This window comes from Arabidopsis thaliana, chromosome 2, assembly GCF_000001735.4.
Source record: "Arabidopsis thaliana chromosome 2, partial sequence".
NCBI classification, from domain to species: domain Eukaryota; kingdom Viridiplantae; phylum Streptophyta; class Magnoliopsida; order Brassicales; family Brassicaceae; genus Arabidopsis; species Arabidopsis thaliana.
The window spans coordinates 8,777,772-8,796,138 of NC_003071.7; the positions used below are offsets into that span (position 1 = coordinate 8,777,772).

General features: G+C 37.3%; 6 protein-coding genes across 9 annotated transcripts; 5 read left to right on the forward strand and 1 right to left on the reverse strand.

Moving 5' to 3' along the window:
* Positions 1-1,895: 1,895 nt before the first annotated feature.
* Positions 1,896-5,018, forward strand: AAS (Pyridoxal phosphate (PLP)-dependent transferases superfamily protein). Of its 2 annotated transcripts, none has more exons than NM_179668.2 (13): positions 1,896-2,034; positions 2,108-2,240; positions 2,524-2,596; positions 2,690-2,920; positions 2,993-3,156; positions 3,233-3,373; positions 3,445-3,504; positions 3,591-3,755; positions 3,838-3,894; positions 3,993-4,057; positions 4,147-4,270; positions 4,355-4,492; positions 4,600-5,018. In NM_179668.2, coding segments are annotated over exons 1-13 (1,473 nt in total). In that variant the 5' UTR covers positions 1,896-2,032; the 3' UTR covers positions 4,720-5,018. The 2 variants fall into 2 exon arrangements, with proteins under 2 accessions (NP_849999.1, NP_001324415.1); NM_001335676.1 differs by having other exon boundaries at positions 1,964-2,034; positions 3,591-3,674; positions 4,600-5,001.
* Positions 5,019-6,997: 1,979 nt separating this feature from the next.
* AT2G20350 (Integrase-type DNA-binding superfamily protein) lies at positions 6,998-7,676 on the forward strand (the record flags this gene model as incomplete). The annotated part of the gene is made up of 2 exons (NM_127594.2): positions 6,998-7,283; positions 7,435-7,676. The coding sequence occupies 2 exons, from the start codon at positions 6,998-7,000 to the stop codon at positions 7,623-7,625; spliced, it is 477 nt and encodes a 158-aa protein (NP_179625.1). The 3' UTR covers positions 7,626-7,676.
* A 512-nt stretch (positions 7,677-8,188) lies between these two features.
* AT2G20360 (NAD(P)-binding Rossmann-fold superfamily protein) lies at positions 8,189-11,799 on the forward strand. Its single transcript, NM_127595.4, has 12 exons — positions 8,189-8,401; positions 8,531-8,627; positions 9,114-9,178; positions 9,296-9,381; positions 9,502-9,586; positions 9,700-9,770; positions 9,982-10,113; positions 10,393-10,508; positions 10,603-10,726; positions 10,803-10,871; positions 10,979-11,099; positions 11,188-11,799. The coding sequence occupies exons 1-12, from the start codon at positions 8,299-8,301 to the stop codon at positions 11,325-11,327; spliced, it is 1,209 nt and encodes a 402-aa protein (NP_565469.1). The 5' UTR covers positions 8,189-8,298; the 3' UTR covers positions 11,328-11,799.
* A 23-nt stretch (positions 11,800-11,822) lies between these two features.
* On the forward strand, positions 11,823-12,971 carry AT2G20362 (uncharacterized protein). Of its 3 annotated transcripts, none has more exons than NM_001335677.1 (2): positions 11,840-12,416; positions 12,556-12,931. In NM_001335677.1, the coding sequence occupies exon 1, from the start codon at positions 12,001-12,003 to the stop codon at positions 12,382-12,384; it is 384 nt and encodes a 127-aa protein (NP_001324465.1). In that variant the 5' UTR covers positions 11,840-12,000; the 3' UTR covers positions 12,385-12,416; positions 12,556-12,931. The 3 variants fall into 3 exon arrangements, with proteins under 3 accessions (NP_001118349.1, NP_001324465.1, NP_001324464.1); NM_001335678.1 differs by having other exon boundaries at positions 12,603-12,931; NM_001124877.2 differs by having other exon boundaries at positions 11,823-12,971.
* A 1,196-nt stretch (positions 12,972-14,167) lies between these two features.
* MUR3 (Exostosin family protein) lies at positions 14,168-16,630 on the forward strand. Its single transcript, NM_127596.3, has one exon. The coding sequence runs from the start codon at positions 14,584-14,586 to the stop codon at positions 16,441-16,443; it is 1,860 nt and encodes a 619-aa protein (NP_179627.2). The 5' UTR covers positions 14,168-14,583; the 3' UTR covers positions 16,444-16,630.
* Positions 16,631-17,046: 416 nt separating this feature from the next.
* AT2G20380 (Galactose oxidase/kelch repeat superfamily protein) lies at positions 17,047-18,209 on the reverse strand (the record flags this gene model as incomplete). Its single annotated transcript, NM_127597.1, has 2 exons — positions 17,047-17,681; positions 17,798-18,209. The coding sequence occupies 2 exons, from the start codon at positions 18,207-18,209 to the stop codon at positions 17,047-17,049; spliced, it is 1,047 nt and encodes a 348-aa protein (NP_179628.1).
* Between the last annotated feature and the right edge of the window lie 158 nt (positions 18,210-18,367).

The following is an 18,367-nucleotide window of genomic DNA, read 5'->3' on the forward strand; positions in this document are numbered from 1 at the left end:
AAAATTTTAAGAACCATCATCACATTCTCACGTCTTCCAACTTAACTGTGTCAATATTACCTAATGATTTTTGAGCCAGTATGGCGTTTCTTAAGACTTTTTAAAAAATTACGCTTCATATAATTTTTAGTTTGATTTTCGCTTAAAATGGATTAAGTGTTATTTATTTGTATATTTGTATGATGCATTTACATGCAGATATGAAATGTTTCTCGATTTAATTCATATTATCTAGATGTACAATAGTAAATGGATGCATTTTTGAAAAGGAAATGAATTTTGGTGCATAATTGACTTAAAAAGAAAGAAAAACATAGACACACAATCCCACATGCATGCATATCTCATTTTCGTCTCCTTTTATCGTTTGATGTTACCGAACCAACGTATTTTTGTTCCATGCAAATTGCAATTAGAGATTGCGGAATGAGGGAATAAGAAATAACAAAATTACATATATGTGATATGCCACTACTGAGTTTAATTTTGCTAGTTCTCTTTTAACAAAAGACTGATCATTTAATTTCCGTTGAGTTTAGTTCATATTTCTAAAATAAAATTTTATCTTTATAAAAGGAAAACAGAAGAGAAACTAGGAGAAAATAACAAATGTAAACTAAGAGAAGTAGAGAATGACCATATACCATATGACATTATATAATCATTTGGACCACGTGAAATGACATTTCTCTTTTCTTAATTATCTTCAGAAATTGATTTTGGACCCCTCTCTCTTCGACTTCCAAAATCATTTTTTATGATGAATGACTTCCAAAACATTACTAGAGCTATCTATTCCTCAATCTTCATCATTTTTCCTTTGATCACATCAGATCATAGTAATTAAACTGCATCAGATAAACCGAATTAATTTCACCATTCCAATTAAGATAACACAAATGTTCGAGAAATAATATAAACAACATACAGTGAGAATATGTCATTTTTATAAGAAAGAAAGCGTGTGTTTTTGGCATGAAACATGTGAATGACTCAGTTTTTATTGATATGTTTCCTAGTGGCTATCTTTCTCTAAACTATTTTTTTCCAACTCACTCTCGTTTAATTACTTAAAACAATGTGACGATCCTTGTAGAAACCTTTTTGACCCTTAATCAAATTTTCTCAAAACTCAATCTTTTTGTGATTAGGTCGAACCATTATAACCGCATGAATATTTAGTGGACAATTCGGATACGATGTGTCACGGTTGAATTGGCCATCGAAAAATCACCCTCAGCACTATCTGACAAATTACCTCAGAAATTGGTTTGGATTCATTGCGAAACTCTTCAATGTCATAGTTGACTGAGTCATAGTTAATAATGTATTTTAGAACATGAGAAAAAGATTAGACCAAAAAAAAAAAAAAAACATGAGAAAAAGATGCACAATCTTTCTCTAAAATCTTACTTTTCACGTCTCACACAAAACATTTCTCATTACATTTGATTCAAAATTTTTATTTATTATTACCGTAGTTGATGATTCATAGGGTTTAAACGCAACGAGTTCAATTGTGAGAATATGGAGAAGTGGACGGTTGCGAACTTGCCGTAGACTATCAAGTGTTTTGAATGATTAGTAAAACATAAATAATTATTAAAATTGAGAGATTAAAGTGTTTGACAATTAACATGAATATATATATATATATATATATGAATTTTATTTTGCTCACGTGATTTTTTTTTACTCGGGGAATAAACCTTAACAATCTCAAAGTAATTTGAAACAATATAAAACGTTTTTTAAATGATTGATTTTAAACCAAAATCTGCAGGAGAACCAATAAGTTGTATAGTTATTGATAAACGAATTGGGTGGATACAATAAATACCTGGAGATTCTTTTTCATTAATTAAAAATATATATACAAAAAATTGACTAAAAATATTTTATTTTAAAAAAATAAAAATTGAGGGCCCTATAAATAAGAGATATCCACTCCCACTGAAACCTCAAATCAATCAGAGAGAGAGCTTCTGAGACATAAACATCAATTCAAATCGACGCAAGCAAAGAAAGCAAAATGTAAGTCACTGAAGAGTTTGGAATTCCCATTTCTGTTCAATTTTCAATTGAGTTTTTGTGTTTTTCTCTTCAGGGAAAATGGAAGCGGGAAGGTGTTGAAGCCGATGGACTCAGAGCAATTGAGAGAGTACGGACATCTGATGGTTGATTTCATTGCTGATTACTACAAAACCATCGAAGATTTCCCTGTTCTTAGCCAAGTTCAGGTCTTTTTCTGTTTTCTGAGACAATCGATTTGGTTATGGTTTATGGGTTTTTCAATCCGTTACTTATAACTTGGATTCTGAGAGTTGGGTTTGTTAAAGTTTCGTAATTTATAGCTCCGAACTGTTGTCAGTGACCTAATTTCTGTCAAAGTTGCTGTTTTTTTGCTAATGTTAAAACCAAATTGGCAACTCTAGTTCTTTGTACTTGGGAGTAGCAAGTTTGTTTCTCTCTCTAAATCTCTCTGGTTTAGTCACAATGTTGAATTTACTTGTTTTGATGCAGCCTGGTTATCTTCATAAGCTTTTGCCTGATTCTGCACCTGACCACCCTGAAACTCTGGACCAAGTTCTTGATGGTAAATTTTTGACCATTTCTGCTGAACATAGATACTAAATAAGCCTGTTTGCGCAAGTATGAACTATGGACATGATGTGAGTTTGTTTTGCAGATGTTCGAGCAAAGATATTGCCTGGAGTAACGCATTGGCAAAGCCCGAGTTTCTTTGCTTATTATCCTTCTAACAGCAGTGTTGCTGGGTTCTTGGGTGAGATGTTGAGTGCTGGTCTTGGCATTGTTGGTTTTAGTTGGGTTACTTCTCCAGCTGCCACAGAGCTAGAAATGATCGTTCTTGATTGGGTTGCTAAACTTCTCAACCTACCCGAGCAGTTTATGTCCAAAGGTAATCACTTTAAAACATAAAATCTTTTTTGCTTAATTGAGACCTAAGTGTTGGTTAAGCTGTATCTTGTAGGAAATGGAGGTGGAGTTATACAAGGGTCAGCTAGTGAAGCTGTTCTTGTTGTTCTGATTGCTGCACGCGACAAGGTTTTAAGAAGCGTTGGCAAAAACGCGCTTGAGAAGCTCGTTGTCTACTCCTCTGACCAGACTCATTCAGCTTTACAGAAGGCTTGCCAGGTAAAAATTGCAGACTTAAAGTCAAAGAAAAATTGGAATACGTAACTAATTTTCTTCTGGTTTGTTTTGTTGACAGATTGCTGGAATCCATCCAGAGAATTGCAGGGTGCTGACAACAGACTCTTCTACAAATTACGCTCTGCGTCCAGAATCGCTTCAAGAAGCTGTTTCTAGGGATCTTGAAGCTGGATTGATTCCATTCTTCTTATGTGCTAATGTAAGAACTACACTGTTAATTACTTACCCTCTTGAAGCATGTCCTCTGAAATTTTTATTTGTTATTTCCAGGTTGGGACCACTTCTTCAACCGCAGTTGATCCATTAGCTGCACTGGGGAAGATTGCTAATGTTAGTTATTTCACATTTCCAAACAAGCTTCACAGAGACTTTTGTGGCATAGAAACTTATGATATTTATCTTGCTACATTTCTCAGAGCAATGGAATTTGGTTTCACGTGGATGCAGCATATGCTGGAAGTGCCTGTATATGTCCAGAGTATCGGCAATACATTGACGGTGTAGAAACTGCAGACTCTTTTAACATGAATGCTCACAAATGGTTCCTCACTAACTTCGATTGTTCCCTTCTTTGGGTAAAGGTATATATAGCCCATTTTAATCTCTTTTCTCTTTTCTTTCTCTCTTCGCGTATTTTAAAGAGGATTAACACGTGAAAAACAGGATCAAGATTCTCTTACATTAGCTCTTTCAACAAATCCAGAGTTTCTCAAAAACAAGGTAAGAAAGATTTTGTTCTTTACAGAAAAAAAAAAACAATCTTTCTTCTTTGGATCTATTAGATTACTAGTCTTCTTATCTACATTTTGTTTGGCCAGGCCTCTCAGGCAAACTTGGTTGTTGATTACAAAGATTGGCAAATCCCTCTCGGACGAAGATTCAGGTTTTTTGCTTTCCCAGAAAAATAAATTTTAAGTTTTGTAAGAACATATGCATAGATAACATCTGAGTATTGTGTTTGTTTGTTGACAGATCATTGAAACTATGGATGGTTTTAAGGCTCTATGGATCTGAGACCTTGAAGAGCTATATAAGAAACCATATCAAACTGGCTAAAGAATTCGAACAACTTGTCTCTCAAGATCCTAACTTCGAGGTAACTGTAAAAATCTCAAATCATTCTGGATAAAAGATTCTTCTAAGAAAGGGTGAATATATAAGTGATTATTCTTGTTTGCAGATTGTCACACCTCGGATCTTTGCTCTTGTCTGTTTCCGCCTCGTGCCTGTGAAAGACGAAGAAAAGAAGTGTAATAACCGAAACCGTGAACTCCTAGACGCAGTGAACTCTTCAGGGAAACTCTTCATGTCGCACACTGTAAGTGACTTGTCTTCCTGCTTCTTGTTCTTGTTCTTGTTCTTGGCTTCTCTGCGGGATAATGTTGTTAAATCAATATATATGTATTGGCTTTGCGTGGGAAACAGGCTTTATCGGGGAAAATCGTACTACGTTGCGCAATAGGAGCGCCATTGACGGAGGAGAAGCACGTTAAGGAGGCGTGGAAGATTATTCAGGAAGAAGCATCTTACTTGCTTCACAAGTAAATATGATAAAACAGTAAAAGAATAAAACGGTTTTTGCCAACAAAACGAAGCACTTCGGTTTGGTTTGGTTTAATTTGATAATATAATAATAAAACAGAAAATTGCTTAAGTAAGACTTATCAACTTCGGTTTGATTTCGGTACACTTTAGTAAGGTGATCTTTCTTGTGTGTATTTTATCCTCTATTTTTTTTTTTTACCAATTGTGTGTATTTTATCTATTTGGTTTGGGTTTATTTTGTGGTTAATTAATGTAAGCAATGATAATAAAATGTTCTATTTTATTGTTAGACGTATTTTATACCATGCGATAAAATAAAAGACAAATCAACTTATAAGTTACACTTTTTTTTTTTTGGTAAGGGATTTAAAGTTACACTATTAATCGCATGTTTCATTTTTTTAGGGTGAATGTAGCCGTCAAATTACTTATTCACCACGTTTTCTAGTGGGGTTCGACGGATTAACTGGAATAATTTAGTAAATTTTACGTTTGAAATGATTCGATCCATATATTAAACCTACAAAAAATTTCTCCTCAGTGAAAACCACTACCGCTTGGTTGCTTTTTTAAAAAAAAAAATCTTGTATAAACAATTTCATAGGTAAAATTGAAGCGATCGATACAGAAATCGCTAAGAACAAAGCATGAATATTTTGTCATCTATAAATGACTTGCTCAAGAAGACCAATACCATACAGAGCTTTTATTTGAGACATAAAGAAAGTTTATGATATATAGAAACGAAAAGGAGATGATGGTATGCAACAACCACTATATATACAAAGAACCTCATCAATAGTAATTTGTAGGGTTTCTTGTTTTTTGTCGTATCCTCGTATCCGAGTCCAATCTGTGTATTCCGCTTCGAAAACTCTTTTTGTGTTGGTTTCTTATTTAGTCAATGATATAGTATTCTAGAAAGTCAAGATCACACATGTGAAGTCAAGAGCAAAAAGGAATGCACGTGTGTGTTTTGAGCTGGCAACTTGACATTGACGGTGATCATTATTAACGTTTACTTTCTTTACCTTTTAGTATAAAAAGCAACATGTTATGTTCATGCTTTCTTATGCGAATAATCTGGTTGTATTTTATTTCTAGAGACTTCTAGATTTCCCTCATCGTTTTACCGAAGCTCTTTCGTCGAGACTCTTGTAGGTGAGAAGTTGATATCGCGTTTTATGAACGTTATATCAAATTATCGTAATAGGAATACTCTGTTTCGGTTCTCTGCATTTTTACTTTGTTTTACTCATTATTCTGTTTACGTTATCATCAGTGAAACATGAAATTGAAAGCAATTAACTGTCTCATTTTAGTTAACTAAATTTGTCTTGAACTGTATATAATTAAATCAAAGAAAAAAAATACAAAATATGAAAGTGATGACCGGGGATATTCAAAGGGAGACTCTCATAACAACTTGGTATATGAATAAAGACTTAAAGCACTGGAATATGAGTACCTTGTTTCCTTAATTATTGACTCACTGTTTGTACAGAAACCAAAACCAGCACTGCAAATGAAATATATCTTAACAGAACAGAAATAACCCCCAAAAATATTTCAAAAAGCTCGAAAACATATGGTTCCATTTTGTATAGCGTTGCACAATGTAATGCTAAATCAAAAGAGTAGATTAGATATATAAGATAGAAAAAAAAAAGAGCAAAAAGGATAGAACAAAGTATTATAGATAGAATGTCATTGGGCAAAATTAATCCAAGGACTGATACATACAAGTATACAACCATCGTATTAACCTATGAAAAAGTATTGCAAAATATAAAATGATTTTTAAAACAATGAAATTACACCTATCCAATTGTTACGAATGAAACTCAACTTTTAAACACTAAAAAAATGTGTATATTTGCAGTCCAGATTACAAAATAAACCATTATATAATAGGATCCAACTGTATTTTGACTTAAATAAGGTAGTTGAAAATATCTTGACTAAGAAGTATATTTGGTTTACTCGGTGTCAAGACTAATAATAATTAGTAAGTAGTGTATCGAATAAATATAGCAATCGCTTTTGCAGAAAATAAATATCTACTGAACAGATGTATCGTTCTCAAAGGAAAAAAACAACACTAATTGGTGCCGCGTATCTAAAGATTTGCATGGGACCATATGTCTAGTAGTCTAGTACCATATAAACCTTTTTTTGCTTACTCGTCAGTAGTTTCTTTTGAAATCTTCACAACACTTTCAACACTTCTCAGTGACCGTGAGCAACGAATTATTTTCAGTTCAACGACTCCGCGGAAATGGAAAATTCAGAAAATGTTCCCTCTTACGATCAAAACATCAATTTCACTCCTAATTTGACGAGAGATCAAGAACATGTGATCATGGTCTCTGCTTTGCAACAAGTAATATCCAACGTCGGAGGTGACACGAACTCGAATGCATGGGAAGCTGATCTTCCACCTTTGAACGCTGGCCCTTGTCCTCTTTGTAGTGTCACCGGCTGCTACGGTTGCGTCTTCCCACGACACGAGGCGATAATTAAGAAGGAGAAGAAGCACAAAGGAGTGAGGAAAAAACCATCAGGTAAGTTCTATTCTAATACAAGCTTTGAGTTTTTCTAGTACTAGCTAGTTTTAGTTCATGTATTTTCATATATATATAAGCCACGAGCCCATGAGGTAAACTATGTTCCAATACGTTAGCATGCAGTTGATGTACTTTCATAAACCATCAGGTAAATGGGCGGCGGAGATATGGGATCCGAGTTTGAAAGTAAGGAGATGGCTTGGAACGTTTCCAACAGCGGAGATGGCGGCTAAGGCTTACAACGATGCGGCGGCTGAGTTTGTCGGAAGAAGATCAGCAAGACGTGGCACAAAGAACGGAGAGGAAGCATCTACCAAGAAGACGACTGAGAAAAATTAACGGAGAAGGAGCACGTATAGAAAGGCAGGAAGAGGCATCTTACTTGCTTCACAAGTAAATCAGAATTTTTTTGAAAAGTAAAAACGTTATTTTGTTTGGTAATAAAATAAAGTAAAACAAAATATTGCTAACGCAAGACTTATCAAGTTCAGTCGTGACTGTGAGTGTGTTTTTATGTATCTTACTTCATTTTTTGTCTTTCAATTGTGTGTGTGTGTGTGTTTTTTTTTTTTTTTATAATCTATTTGGTTTGGGTTTATTGTGACCAATGACAAGAAAAGTCTATATTTTATAGTTAGACGTATTATATATATCATGAGATAATATACAAGCAAACACAATTGTAAGCATATATAAAAATCAATCAAGTTGTTATGATATTTATGATAACTTTAAACTTTGATTAACAAGAAAGGTAATCCAATAGTAATATTTGTCATACGGTGCCGTTTCACTAATAAATGGGCTTACGTAATACGGACCAACACAAAGTGACGTGGTTTCATTTTAAAGGTGTTACTTATCGTCGCCAATGAGATATTGTCAAGGCCCAGGCCCATTTGCTTGTATCCTCGAGGCAGCAAATTCTTGTATTCCATTTCTCTCCTCTTCTTCCTCTTTCTCTCTCTCACATCTGTATTTGTTGTCTCGATCGTGTAACTGAGAACGAAGGATGCAAGTAGTTTCCAGGAGATTAGTTCAACGGCCTCTCGTCGGAGGAGCTTCGATCTATTCATCTTCTTCTCTCAGATCGCTCTACGGAGTCTCTAATCACCGTTAAGTTTCTGCCATTGATTTTTTTCTTATATCAATTGGGATTTCTAGGTTACTTATGTTATGAGTCTCGGGCTAATGAGAGATTTGTGTTTTTAATGATTTTGTGTGTTTCCTCTGATTTTAATTAGTGAATGGGACTGATAATTGTCGCTATTCGTCTTCCCTCGCTACTAAGGGCGTGGGACACCTCGCTCGCAAGGGTACTGGTGGGAGATCTTCCGTAAGGTATGCCATTGCTCTTTTTTAGGGTTTGTTTCCTTTAGAAAATGTTTGAGAATTCATATAGGAAGGAGAAACGATATTGGTCTCTGTTAGGATTTAAGTAGGCTTAGTCTATAGCTTTGTTTAGTTTTGAGCTTAAGAGATAGCTTTCATGAATTACTTTCCTTCATGGAGAAATGTATCGTCTCTAATGGGTTTGCAGTAGCTTCAGTTTAGTGAACTTTTCTCGAGAGCTTTCTGTTCCGTTTGTCATGGGAATGAGAAATGTTCTTGCCGTGTTATGTTAAAGCATGCTTATTCTGTATATCTTTTGTTAAGTTTCGAGCTTAGAGGATAGATATTGTAAATTACTTGCCTTTGCGGAGAAATGTATCATCTTTAAGGGGTTTTTGGTAGCTTTAGCACAGCTAATTTGTAGTTTTTTCGAGAGTTTTCTGTTAAGAGGAAAAGAAGTATATGAAAATCTTAATTTCTCCTTTGCTTTGGCAGTGGCATTGTAGCTACAGTATTTGGAGCCACAGGATTTCTGGGTCGTTATCTTGTGCAGCAGCTAGGTGAGTTGGGTTTATCATTGGTATTACCAGTTGGGTAAATCAATCTTGTTTTTTATTTTGTACATTTGTTGATTTTATTTTGTTACTTGCTAAACTCGAGTGAATCTTTTCTACTAGCTAAAATGGGATCACAAGTGCTTGTTCCTTTCCGAGGCTCAGAGGACTCTCCTCGACATCTCAAGTTGATGGGAGATTTAGGACAGGTAATGTATTCTTTTATTTAACATAATGCTTTCGAGGGTATGCAACAAAAAAACATCTTTACAAAAAACTATGCATTGGATCGGCAAATTTGATGTGTGTTTGTTGCCTGTATATTCCAGGTGGTACCAATGAAATTTGATCCAAGAGATGAAGACTCGATTAAGGCTGTCATGGCCAAGGCTAATGTCGTTATCAATCTAATTGGTGATATTTTGTTGTCTATCTTAATTTTTTCTAGCAAGTATAGTTAAACTTAAAACCATTAAAAAAGTAGCACTGTTCTTTCCATTTTGGATGATATTTATTCTACTCCTCAGGAAGAGAGTACGAGACAAGAAATTTCAGTTTTGAAGATGCGAATCATCATATTGCTGAGAAACTTGCATTGGTATGTGTTTGAATCCTGACAAAATGCGAATCATCTTTTGAATTGTTTCCAAAAAATCCGGTGAACAGGTTTCCATTTTTTTACCCCTCAGAATGTTGCCTACATCTGCAATGAGCTACACATTTTTAACCTTTGGGATGATACGATCTGCTATGGTTTGCTCTTTTGGTTATTTCTGATTAGATTGGACTTTGTGGATATGTTGTTTCAGGTGGCCAAGGAACACGGTGGGATAATGAGATATATTCAAGTTTCTTGCCTAGGAGCTTCTGTGTCATCTCCTTCAAGAATGCTGAGGGCAAAAGCTGCTGCTGAGGAAGCTGTCTTGAACGCACTGCCTGAGGTATACTTACCCGGCTTTCGGTACACATAACTCTCTCTGTTGTAATTATTATCATCGTAATATTTTATTCAATATTCATGGTCCTGCTTCTTTTTCAGAGAAAAGAAAGATCCTTTAGATTTTTTTGTGCAGAACTGGGAAAACCGTATATGATGTTATTATTAAATTCTAAAACCTTATAAATTTTGAAAGCAAAAGTGAACCTGGGATGGTTAATATAAACTTTTTGTCATCAGCATGCTGCTTCTAGTCAGTTCATGATATATATGTGTTTTGTAGGCAACCATCATGAGACCTGCAACCATGATTGGTACAGAAGACAGAATCTTGAACCCCTGGTCAATGTTCGTTAAAAAATATGGTTTCCTCCCGCTCATAGGTGGTGGAACCACCAAGTACGTCTTGAATTCTTTGTGCAATTCTTTTCACTGGTTCATAGCAACTTGAAATGTAGATTTAGTTCCGTCCCTAACGATAACTCTACTGCAGATTCCAGCCTGTTTATGTGGTTGATGTTGCTGCTGCGATTGTTGCTGCTCTAAAGGATGATGGCTCCAGCATGGGGAAAACATACGAATTGGGTGGTCCAGATGTCTTTACCACTCACGAGTTGGTAAATTCTTTTAATCCTTCATTCTCTGTGTCACTATCCTAGCTCAGTGGGTTTGATTTCCAAGTATGTCTTGCAGGCAGAGATCATGTATGATATGATTCGTGAATGGCCTCGGTATGTGAAGCTTCCGTTTCCAATTGCCAAGGTAAAAGATCGAATCGTGCACTGTCCATGGAAGAAACTCCAAAGAATTTTTGTTTTCCTCTTGAAATACTGTAATACTAATTTCACATATGTCACAATCTGTTCCAGGCAATGGCGGCTCCTCGAGACTTCATGGTGAACAAAGTCCCGTTCCCCTTACCCTCTCCTCAGATCTTCAACCTGGATCAAATCAATGCACTTACAACCGATACACTTGTATCTGACAACGGTTAGTCATTATTCATAGAAGTGAAATGAGTTATTTTCCTTGAGTTAATTGAGTCTCACTTTTTATTGTACAACAATGGCTATTTCAGCCTTGAAGTTTCAGGATCTGGACCTTGTCCCCCATAAATTGAAGGGATATCCGGTCGAGTTTCTTATCCAATATCGCAAGGGTGGTCCTAACTTCGGTTCTACTGTCAGTGAAAAGATACCAACAGACTTCTACCCTTGATGCTGCTTCTCTGCTCAAAGGTCATTTCCTGGACTAATTTTTTCATGCAAGTGTCACAATGAGATTGCGGAAACCAGATTTGCTATGTTGATGACTTTCATTTACTTCTGTCAATAATAAACGGGTCCTCCTCTTTGTTGTGTTCTTGAAAAAATTATAACACATCAACATCATTATAAGTTAGAGAGGGGACAATATATTTCTTGATGTGGTTGGTCCCTTAGGATTTATGCAATGTCTGGTTCGTTTCGAACTCCATGTACTACTTCCCTTGAGTAAAACTAAAGCCATATGCTTTCATCTTTGCATTACATATAGCTCGGTGTTGTATGTTTTACTTACGACAAAACGTATCAACATGCATCTGTATGCAATAGAGGTTAAACCCTGAGTAATTTGAAGTTTCCTTTACATGGTCAAGAAGGTATTTCGACTCCGTTATCTCCCAGTAATGAAACATTGATGTCCATTAACCCATCTTGAGGCCTTCGGTATCCTTAATTTAGGGGTGGGTAAGGAATCTAGTTTATGCAAATCGTAGAATAATTCACTTTGCTTCTGGCTATAGAAAAAGTAAAGAACTTTAGGGAACCCCAAGAACCAAGCAAAGCATATAGAGCAAATATCATCTCTGGAGAGACAGGATAGACTCATTTTTGCAGTCTGTACCAAAATGGAAGATGACGGAGACTATCCCGAACCCGAATCTGGCAGTGGTGGAATAAACTTAAACGGGAGAAATGTTGGTGCGGTGATGGTGGCGCCTAGGGATGTAGACATAGCGAGTCAAAGTGGTTGCAGGATCAATATCTACGTGAACAGCAATGTTCAAGCAACATGTGGTTCAGCTTTGATCGGTAGCAAGGTTAAGCTAAGAGATCCTGGTGTTCATCTCCATATAGATGACGTTAAAATGACCCGCGACGATACCATATCTAGACAGAAGGAGATGACCTTGATTAAGGTTGGGTTATGTTTGGTCTGTCTTTTTAACATGTTTCTAGTATTCATTCTCTTCCTCTCCTCTTGGTTCCGGAAGGAAAGTGGTTCCGTATAGATCTCCCCATCAACCGATGATCATGCTAAGAAGTAAGAACGATCTCGCCTATAATTGTTTCCTCGATTTAGTTATACTTATCTATGTCCTAATTTGTAGATTATTCCAGAAAGTTCCTATCTATAACAGTCAAAAACACACCATATGTTGTCTTAATTCATATCATTCCAGATTAAATCGAAGATTAATGCTATAGTCCAATCATATAAACTATGTAGTAGTCTAGTGGGACAAACGACGTGACGATATCAAGAGGGTACAGGATTAAAAGCTATGAAGTACGTTACCAATTACAATCTCAAGATTCTCAACCACCGGATTATAACTACAAGTACCGATTTGGCGATTTGACGAATACAGATCTATCAATTAGCTAGAAATTTTCTTTCCATGCATTTTCCCACCCTCCCATTAGATGATGATGATTAGAAGACCACGATCTCATTGGTGTTCACTGATTCAAGAGCATTTCAAGAGAATATAATTCTTAATTATGAATTTGTTCAATAATTAATCCCCACCCCACTTTTCCAAATCACCCTTACATGTTCACCAATTGTAACAAATAATTAAAGAATCAAAAGTGATTTCTTTTTTAATACTTATTGTTGGGAAATACTTAATGCTAGTCCATAACTCTCTTCAATTATTTAAAGGAGGAGTAAGTAAGTTTTTTTGCAAGTCCTTTTGTGGTATCCATGTGAGTTATACATTGGGGAGCACAAACTTCCCCACTCCCACAAGCCACGTTTGTCGCTTAAAGTTTCTAAGTTTTTTTAATTTTCGCTCTTTTTGGTTTGTTATTTATGAGTGTATGGAAGTGGAGTCTCCCCCTTGAACACTTCAACATTTACACTACTAATCCCGACTTAGACGACAAACATTTTTTCTAAGTTCGAATGTAATTCTCCTAATTCGCTTTGACCTGTTTTTGAATTTTATACTATTCAATTTTAATTTAGATATTTATCTACTTTAGACTTGTAGAAAATTGTTTTCAATACGAGCATATTTATTACCTACTATGGAACCATTTACGGATTTACCACCATAAATTAGACACCAGTATTCATATAAACTATCTCTAATTTTGAATTTAAACAAACGAAAACAAAACTTAAATCTTCAACTGGCTAACAAAATTTTACTCATCAATAAAACAAAGCAGTGCATTTTGTTTTGCATTCTAATGTCTCTTTTCTCTTATTCGACCTACATCAATAGTTTCATACAAACAAAGTCATTTTGGAGCATTTTTGGTCTTTGTTTAGACTTAATTATTTATGTAATTAGGTTTGCAAAAAGGCTAGTCATCTGCTTTATGCTTACTGTCAATCCGTCATCATTAGTTGGACATCATGCACGAGATTTGGTCTCAACAAAAATATTAACCTATTTCTACACAACATTCAAACTAAGGCAGTCAAAACTTATGTACTTATTGAAATACTAATTGATTAGCAGAGAGACGTTAAACAATGAGCTTGAACTTGAAGTAATCATGTTACAACGTGTTTTGGTTCATGCTTAGTGCTTACCATCAAATTCTGCGATTTGTGTTATTTCCAACGTATAGCATGCTACAAACCACTCACATGATTACACATGGAATCGTACCCACACGCTCGTCGAAATCGCACGTTACGCGCGAAACTGAGTCAAAGAGGTTTATATCTGACGTCATCGACACTTGAAACCGACATGTTTTCACACGTGGCAAGGTCCCACTGGTCACCGACAACTACAAGAAAAAACTGCCGGCGCAGATTTAGCCGTCCGACTAACGTGCGCTTTCAATTACATTATACAGAAGTCTCTCTTTCTTTCATTGACGGTGATGAAGACCAGCTCAAAGCCAGGTCAAAATCCATCAATCCTGGCCTCATCAATGTTAAAAATCTTTACTTTCACACATCTCTAGATCTTCCATAGAAGGATCAATCAAAAGCTGTAATCTTTCTTTCTTCCTCGTAGCTCCTTCTCTTGCGGATCCTTGTCGGTACACTTCTACATTCTCAAATCTGATTCCTTTCTGGAGTTGCTCCTGAGCTACGGTTCAGCTTCAATTACTTCGATCTCGTGTAAAAATCACTTCTAGAAGCTTTGATAAGCTTTGATAGGAGTTGGTTTTACTCTTTAGGGTTTTGTTTGAGTTTGATCTTTATTGTATAGATGTTGTGATCTTCGTACACTCTATATATGTTTCCAAGGGTTTCTATGAGGCGTCGCTCTGCTGAAGTTTCTCCTACAGAGCCAATGGAGAAGGGAAATGGAAAAAATCAGACTAATCGAATCTGTTTGTTGGTTGCTTTGTCACTCTTTTTCTGGGCATTGTTGTTGTACTTCCATTTTGTTGTCTTAGGGACTAGTAACATTGATAAACAGCTCCAATTGCAACCTAGTTATGCTCAATCTCAGCCATCATCAGTCTCTCTTCGTGTTGATAAATTCCCTATAGAGCCTCATGCAGCTCCATCGAAACCACCTCCCAAAGAGCCTTTAGTTACTATCGATAAGCCAATACTCCCTCCTGCACCAGTAGCCAATTCTAGTTCCACCTTTAAGCCACCTAGAATTGTTGAGAGCGGGAAGAAACAGGAGTTTTCGTTTATAAGAGCCTTGAAGACAGTAGACAACAAGAGTGACCCTTGTGGAGGGAAGTACATTTATGTTCACAATCTACCCTCAAAGTTCAATGAGGATATGCTTAGAGACTGTAAGAAGCTTAGTCTCTGGACTAACATGTGTAAGTTCACAACCAATGCTGGCCTTGGGCCGCCGCTTGAGAATGTTGAAGGTGTCTTCTCTGATGAAGGTTGGTATGCGACTAATCAGTTTGCTGTTGATGTGATATTCAGCAACCGGATGAAGCAGTACAAATGTTTGACAAATGATTCTTCCCTTGCTGCTGCCATCTTTGTGCCGTTCTATGCTGGATTCGACATTGCTAGGTATCTGTGGGGATACAATATCTCGAGAAGGGATGCTGCTTCGCTTGAGTTGGTCGATTGGCTCATGAAGCGGCCTGAGTGGGATATAATGAGGGGAAAAGATCATTTCCTTGTGGCGGGTAGGATAACGTGGGATTTTAGGAGATTGTCTGAAGAAGAAACTGATTGGGGCAACAAGCTTCTCTTCTTACCGGCTGCCAAGAACATGTCTATGCTTGTGGTTGAGTCGAGCCCATGGAATGCTAATGATTTTGGGATCCCGTACCCAACCTACTTCCACCCAGCAAAGGACTCAGAGGTTTTTGAATGGCAAGACCGGATGAGAAACCTGGAAAGGAAGTGGCTTTTCTCGTTTGCAGGAGCCCCACGACCTGACAATCCGAAATCTATCAGAGGGCAGATCATTGATCAATGTCGAAACTCAAATGTTGGCAAATTATTAGAATGCGATTTTGGGGAGAGCAAATGCCATGCACCAAGCAGCATTATGCAAATGTTTCAAAGCTCTCTCTTCTGCCTGCAGCCACAGGGAGACTCTTACACCCGAAGATCGGCATTTGACTCAATGCTTGCCGGTTGTATACCGGTCTTCTTCCATCCGGGTTCAGCCTACACGCAATACACGTGGCATCTACCCAAGAACTACACAACCTACTCGGTATTCATCCCCGAGGATGATGTTCGGAAGAGAAACATAAGCATCGAGGAGCGACTCCTCCAGATTCCAGCCAAGCAGGTCAAGATAATGAGAGAGAATGTCATCAACCTCATCCCAAGGCTGATCTACGCAGACCCGAGATCAGAACTGGAGACGCAGAAAGATGCATTTGATGTCTCGGTACAGGCTGTGATAGACAAGGTGACTCGGTTAAGGAAGAACATGATCGAGGGCCGAACCGAGTATGACTACTTCGTGGAGGAGAACAGCTGGAAGTATGCGTTGCTGGAGGAAGGCCAACGGGAAGCAGGGGGCCATGTGTGGGACCCGTTCTTCTCCAAACCAAAGCCCGGAGAAGATGGCAGCAGCGATGGTAATGGAGGCACGACTATTTCAGCAGATGCAGCTAAGAATTCATGGAAGAGTGAGCAGAGAGATAAGACACAGTGAAAAGAGACAGAAACCACATTTTGTTACGGTTTTGATATAGTTTTCGGTTACTATTTATACGGACAAAAAATGATTTATTTTTGTTGTATTGGTATCAAATGTAGTTTCTCCAGTTTCATAGAGATAAGTTTGTTTGTATCAGTTACCCACAGAAATTAATAATAAGAAGTGACCCTTTTCAAGTTTCTAACTGAAGACAGTGCCTATGTTTAATTTCGTTTGCATTTGACATTTTGCATTTGCAACACATATTCAGAACTAAAAACGGACATTACCCGCTAGTCTCATGCATCATTCATCAAACAGTAGCAGACCGAGTTTGTCATCAAAGGGTTAATCAAAGAGACAGACAAGTCCCGAAATAAGCTTAATCATCTACAAGCAAGTCAATGCCAGATATTTATAAGCAAAAACAATGTCAGGCACTAAAATAACTCACTAAATAAGCTTAAACCATCATCCTACAAAGCAAGTGACTGCAGATCATATTTATAAGCAAAAACAATGTCAGGCACTAAAAGAAAAAGAACTCACTAAATAAGCTTAAACCATCATCCTACAAAGCAAGTGACTGCAGATCATATTTATAAGCGCTCAAACCTGTCAAACAGTAGCAGATTTAGCCCCAACGAATTGGTAATACTTAGGGACTCTAAGAACTGCATCGAACCACTCGATCTTCCCCCAAATCTCTTTCTTGCTGCGCTTTTCAAGGGAAATTTCTGCGCACCAAACCATCTTCTCCTCATACCCACTTGCAGGCACATACTTGTGCCACAAAACAACCAGCTTACCACCACAATCCGCCAACTTAACACTACTATATCTAGCAAACTTAGGTAGCCCTTCTAATCCCACTAATGATCTCCAAACTCCTCCCTGTCTTCTTCTCCATCTAAACTTTACACTGGGGTCATAATGATAGGTAATCTCCTCTATCATGCAAAAAGAACCTCGACCTAAATCTGTATTGACCGAAAATCCTAACACTTCATATCCTTCCGAAACCTTTGGCTTAAAAGCCACAACCTCCGTAGAAAGTAATGACCGAAGCTTCGGAAATAAAGGCGCAAGCTCCTCAGCATCCTGTGCAACAAAGCTCAAAAGTTTACTAACTTTCATGTAAAGCATTCCTTTCATATGTTGGAGTTTGAATATCCGTTTGTTGGGCGGCACAGGAATCCAAGTTTGAGTGTCTGTGTTGTACACTTCAACACAGTTCAGAGAATCAGAGGTTCCTGCTAGATACATATACCCATCAAGGTCACTATTGGTGAGAGCTAGTCGCATTCTTGGGGCTTCAAGCCATGTGTGAGTTCGACAGTCAAGAAACCAGAGTTAGAGAATGGAGAACCTTCTTCAATGGCTGCTCTAAAGGCATAAAGATAAGAACCAACAGCGATGAGACTTGGGAATTCCACAGGAGGAGAGTTGAGGATTGGAGCCAAAAGATGAACACTATTTTTCTTCTTTTTAGTGGTAAGGGTTTGATTAGGTTTCCGGTAGAGAGTGAACCAGCCAGGGTTAGGTTCACCAGGAAAGCTTAAGCAAACATAGAGAAATGTCTCAGTGCGGCTTAAGAGGATTCGAGTCTGGTAAAGCTCCGGTGAAGCAAGGATTGCTCTGAAGGTTTTGGAGACTAAGGAGAGCTTAGGGTAATATGATTGCGAGAGGCGGGCTAAGATGGTCACTATCAAATCATTCGGAAGTGAGTTCGATTCTGGTGACAGTTTCTTCCTCCTCTTCTTCTCTGGAGACGACGACATTGGCGAGATCAGACAAATCGGAAACCTCTCCGGAAATCGCTTGGCAGGCAAGACTTCTCTGATTCTAATGATCCCATGGGTGGGCTTGCTTTTTTCAAATTGGCTTCTTCTTTTGTATGATGTTGGGATATTTAGCTAACTAGGCCTTGATGGTCATG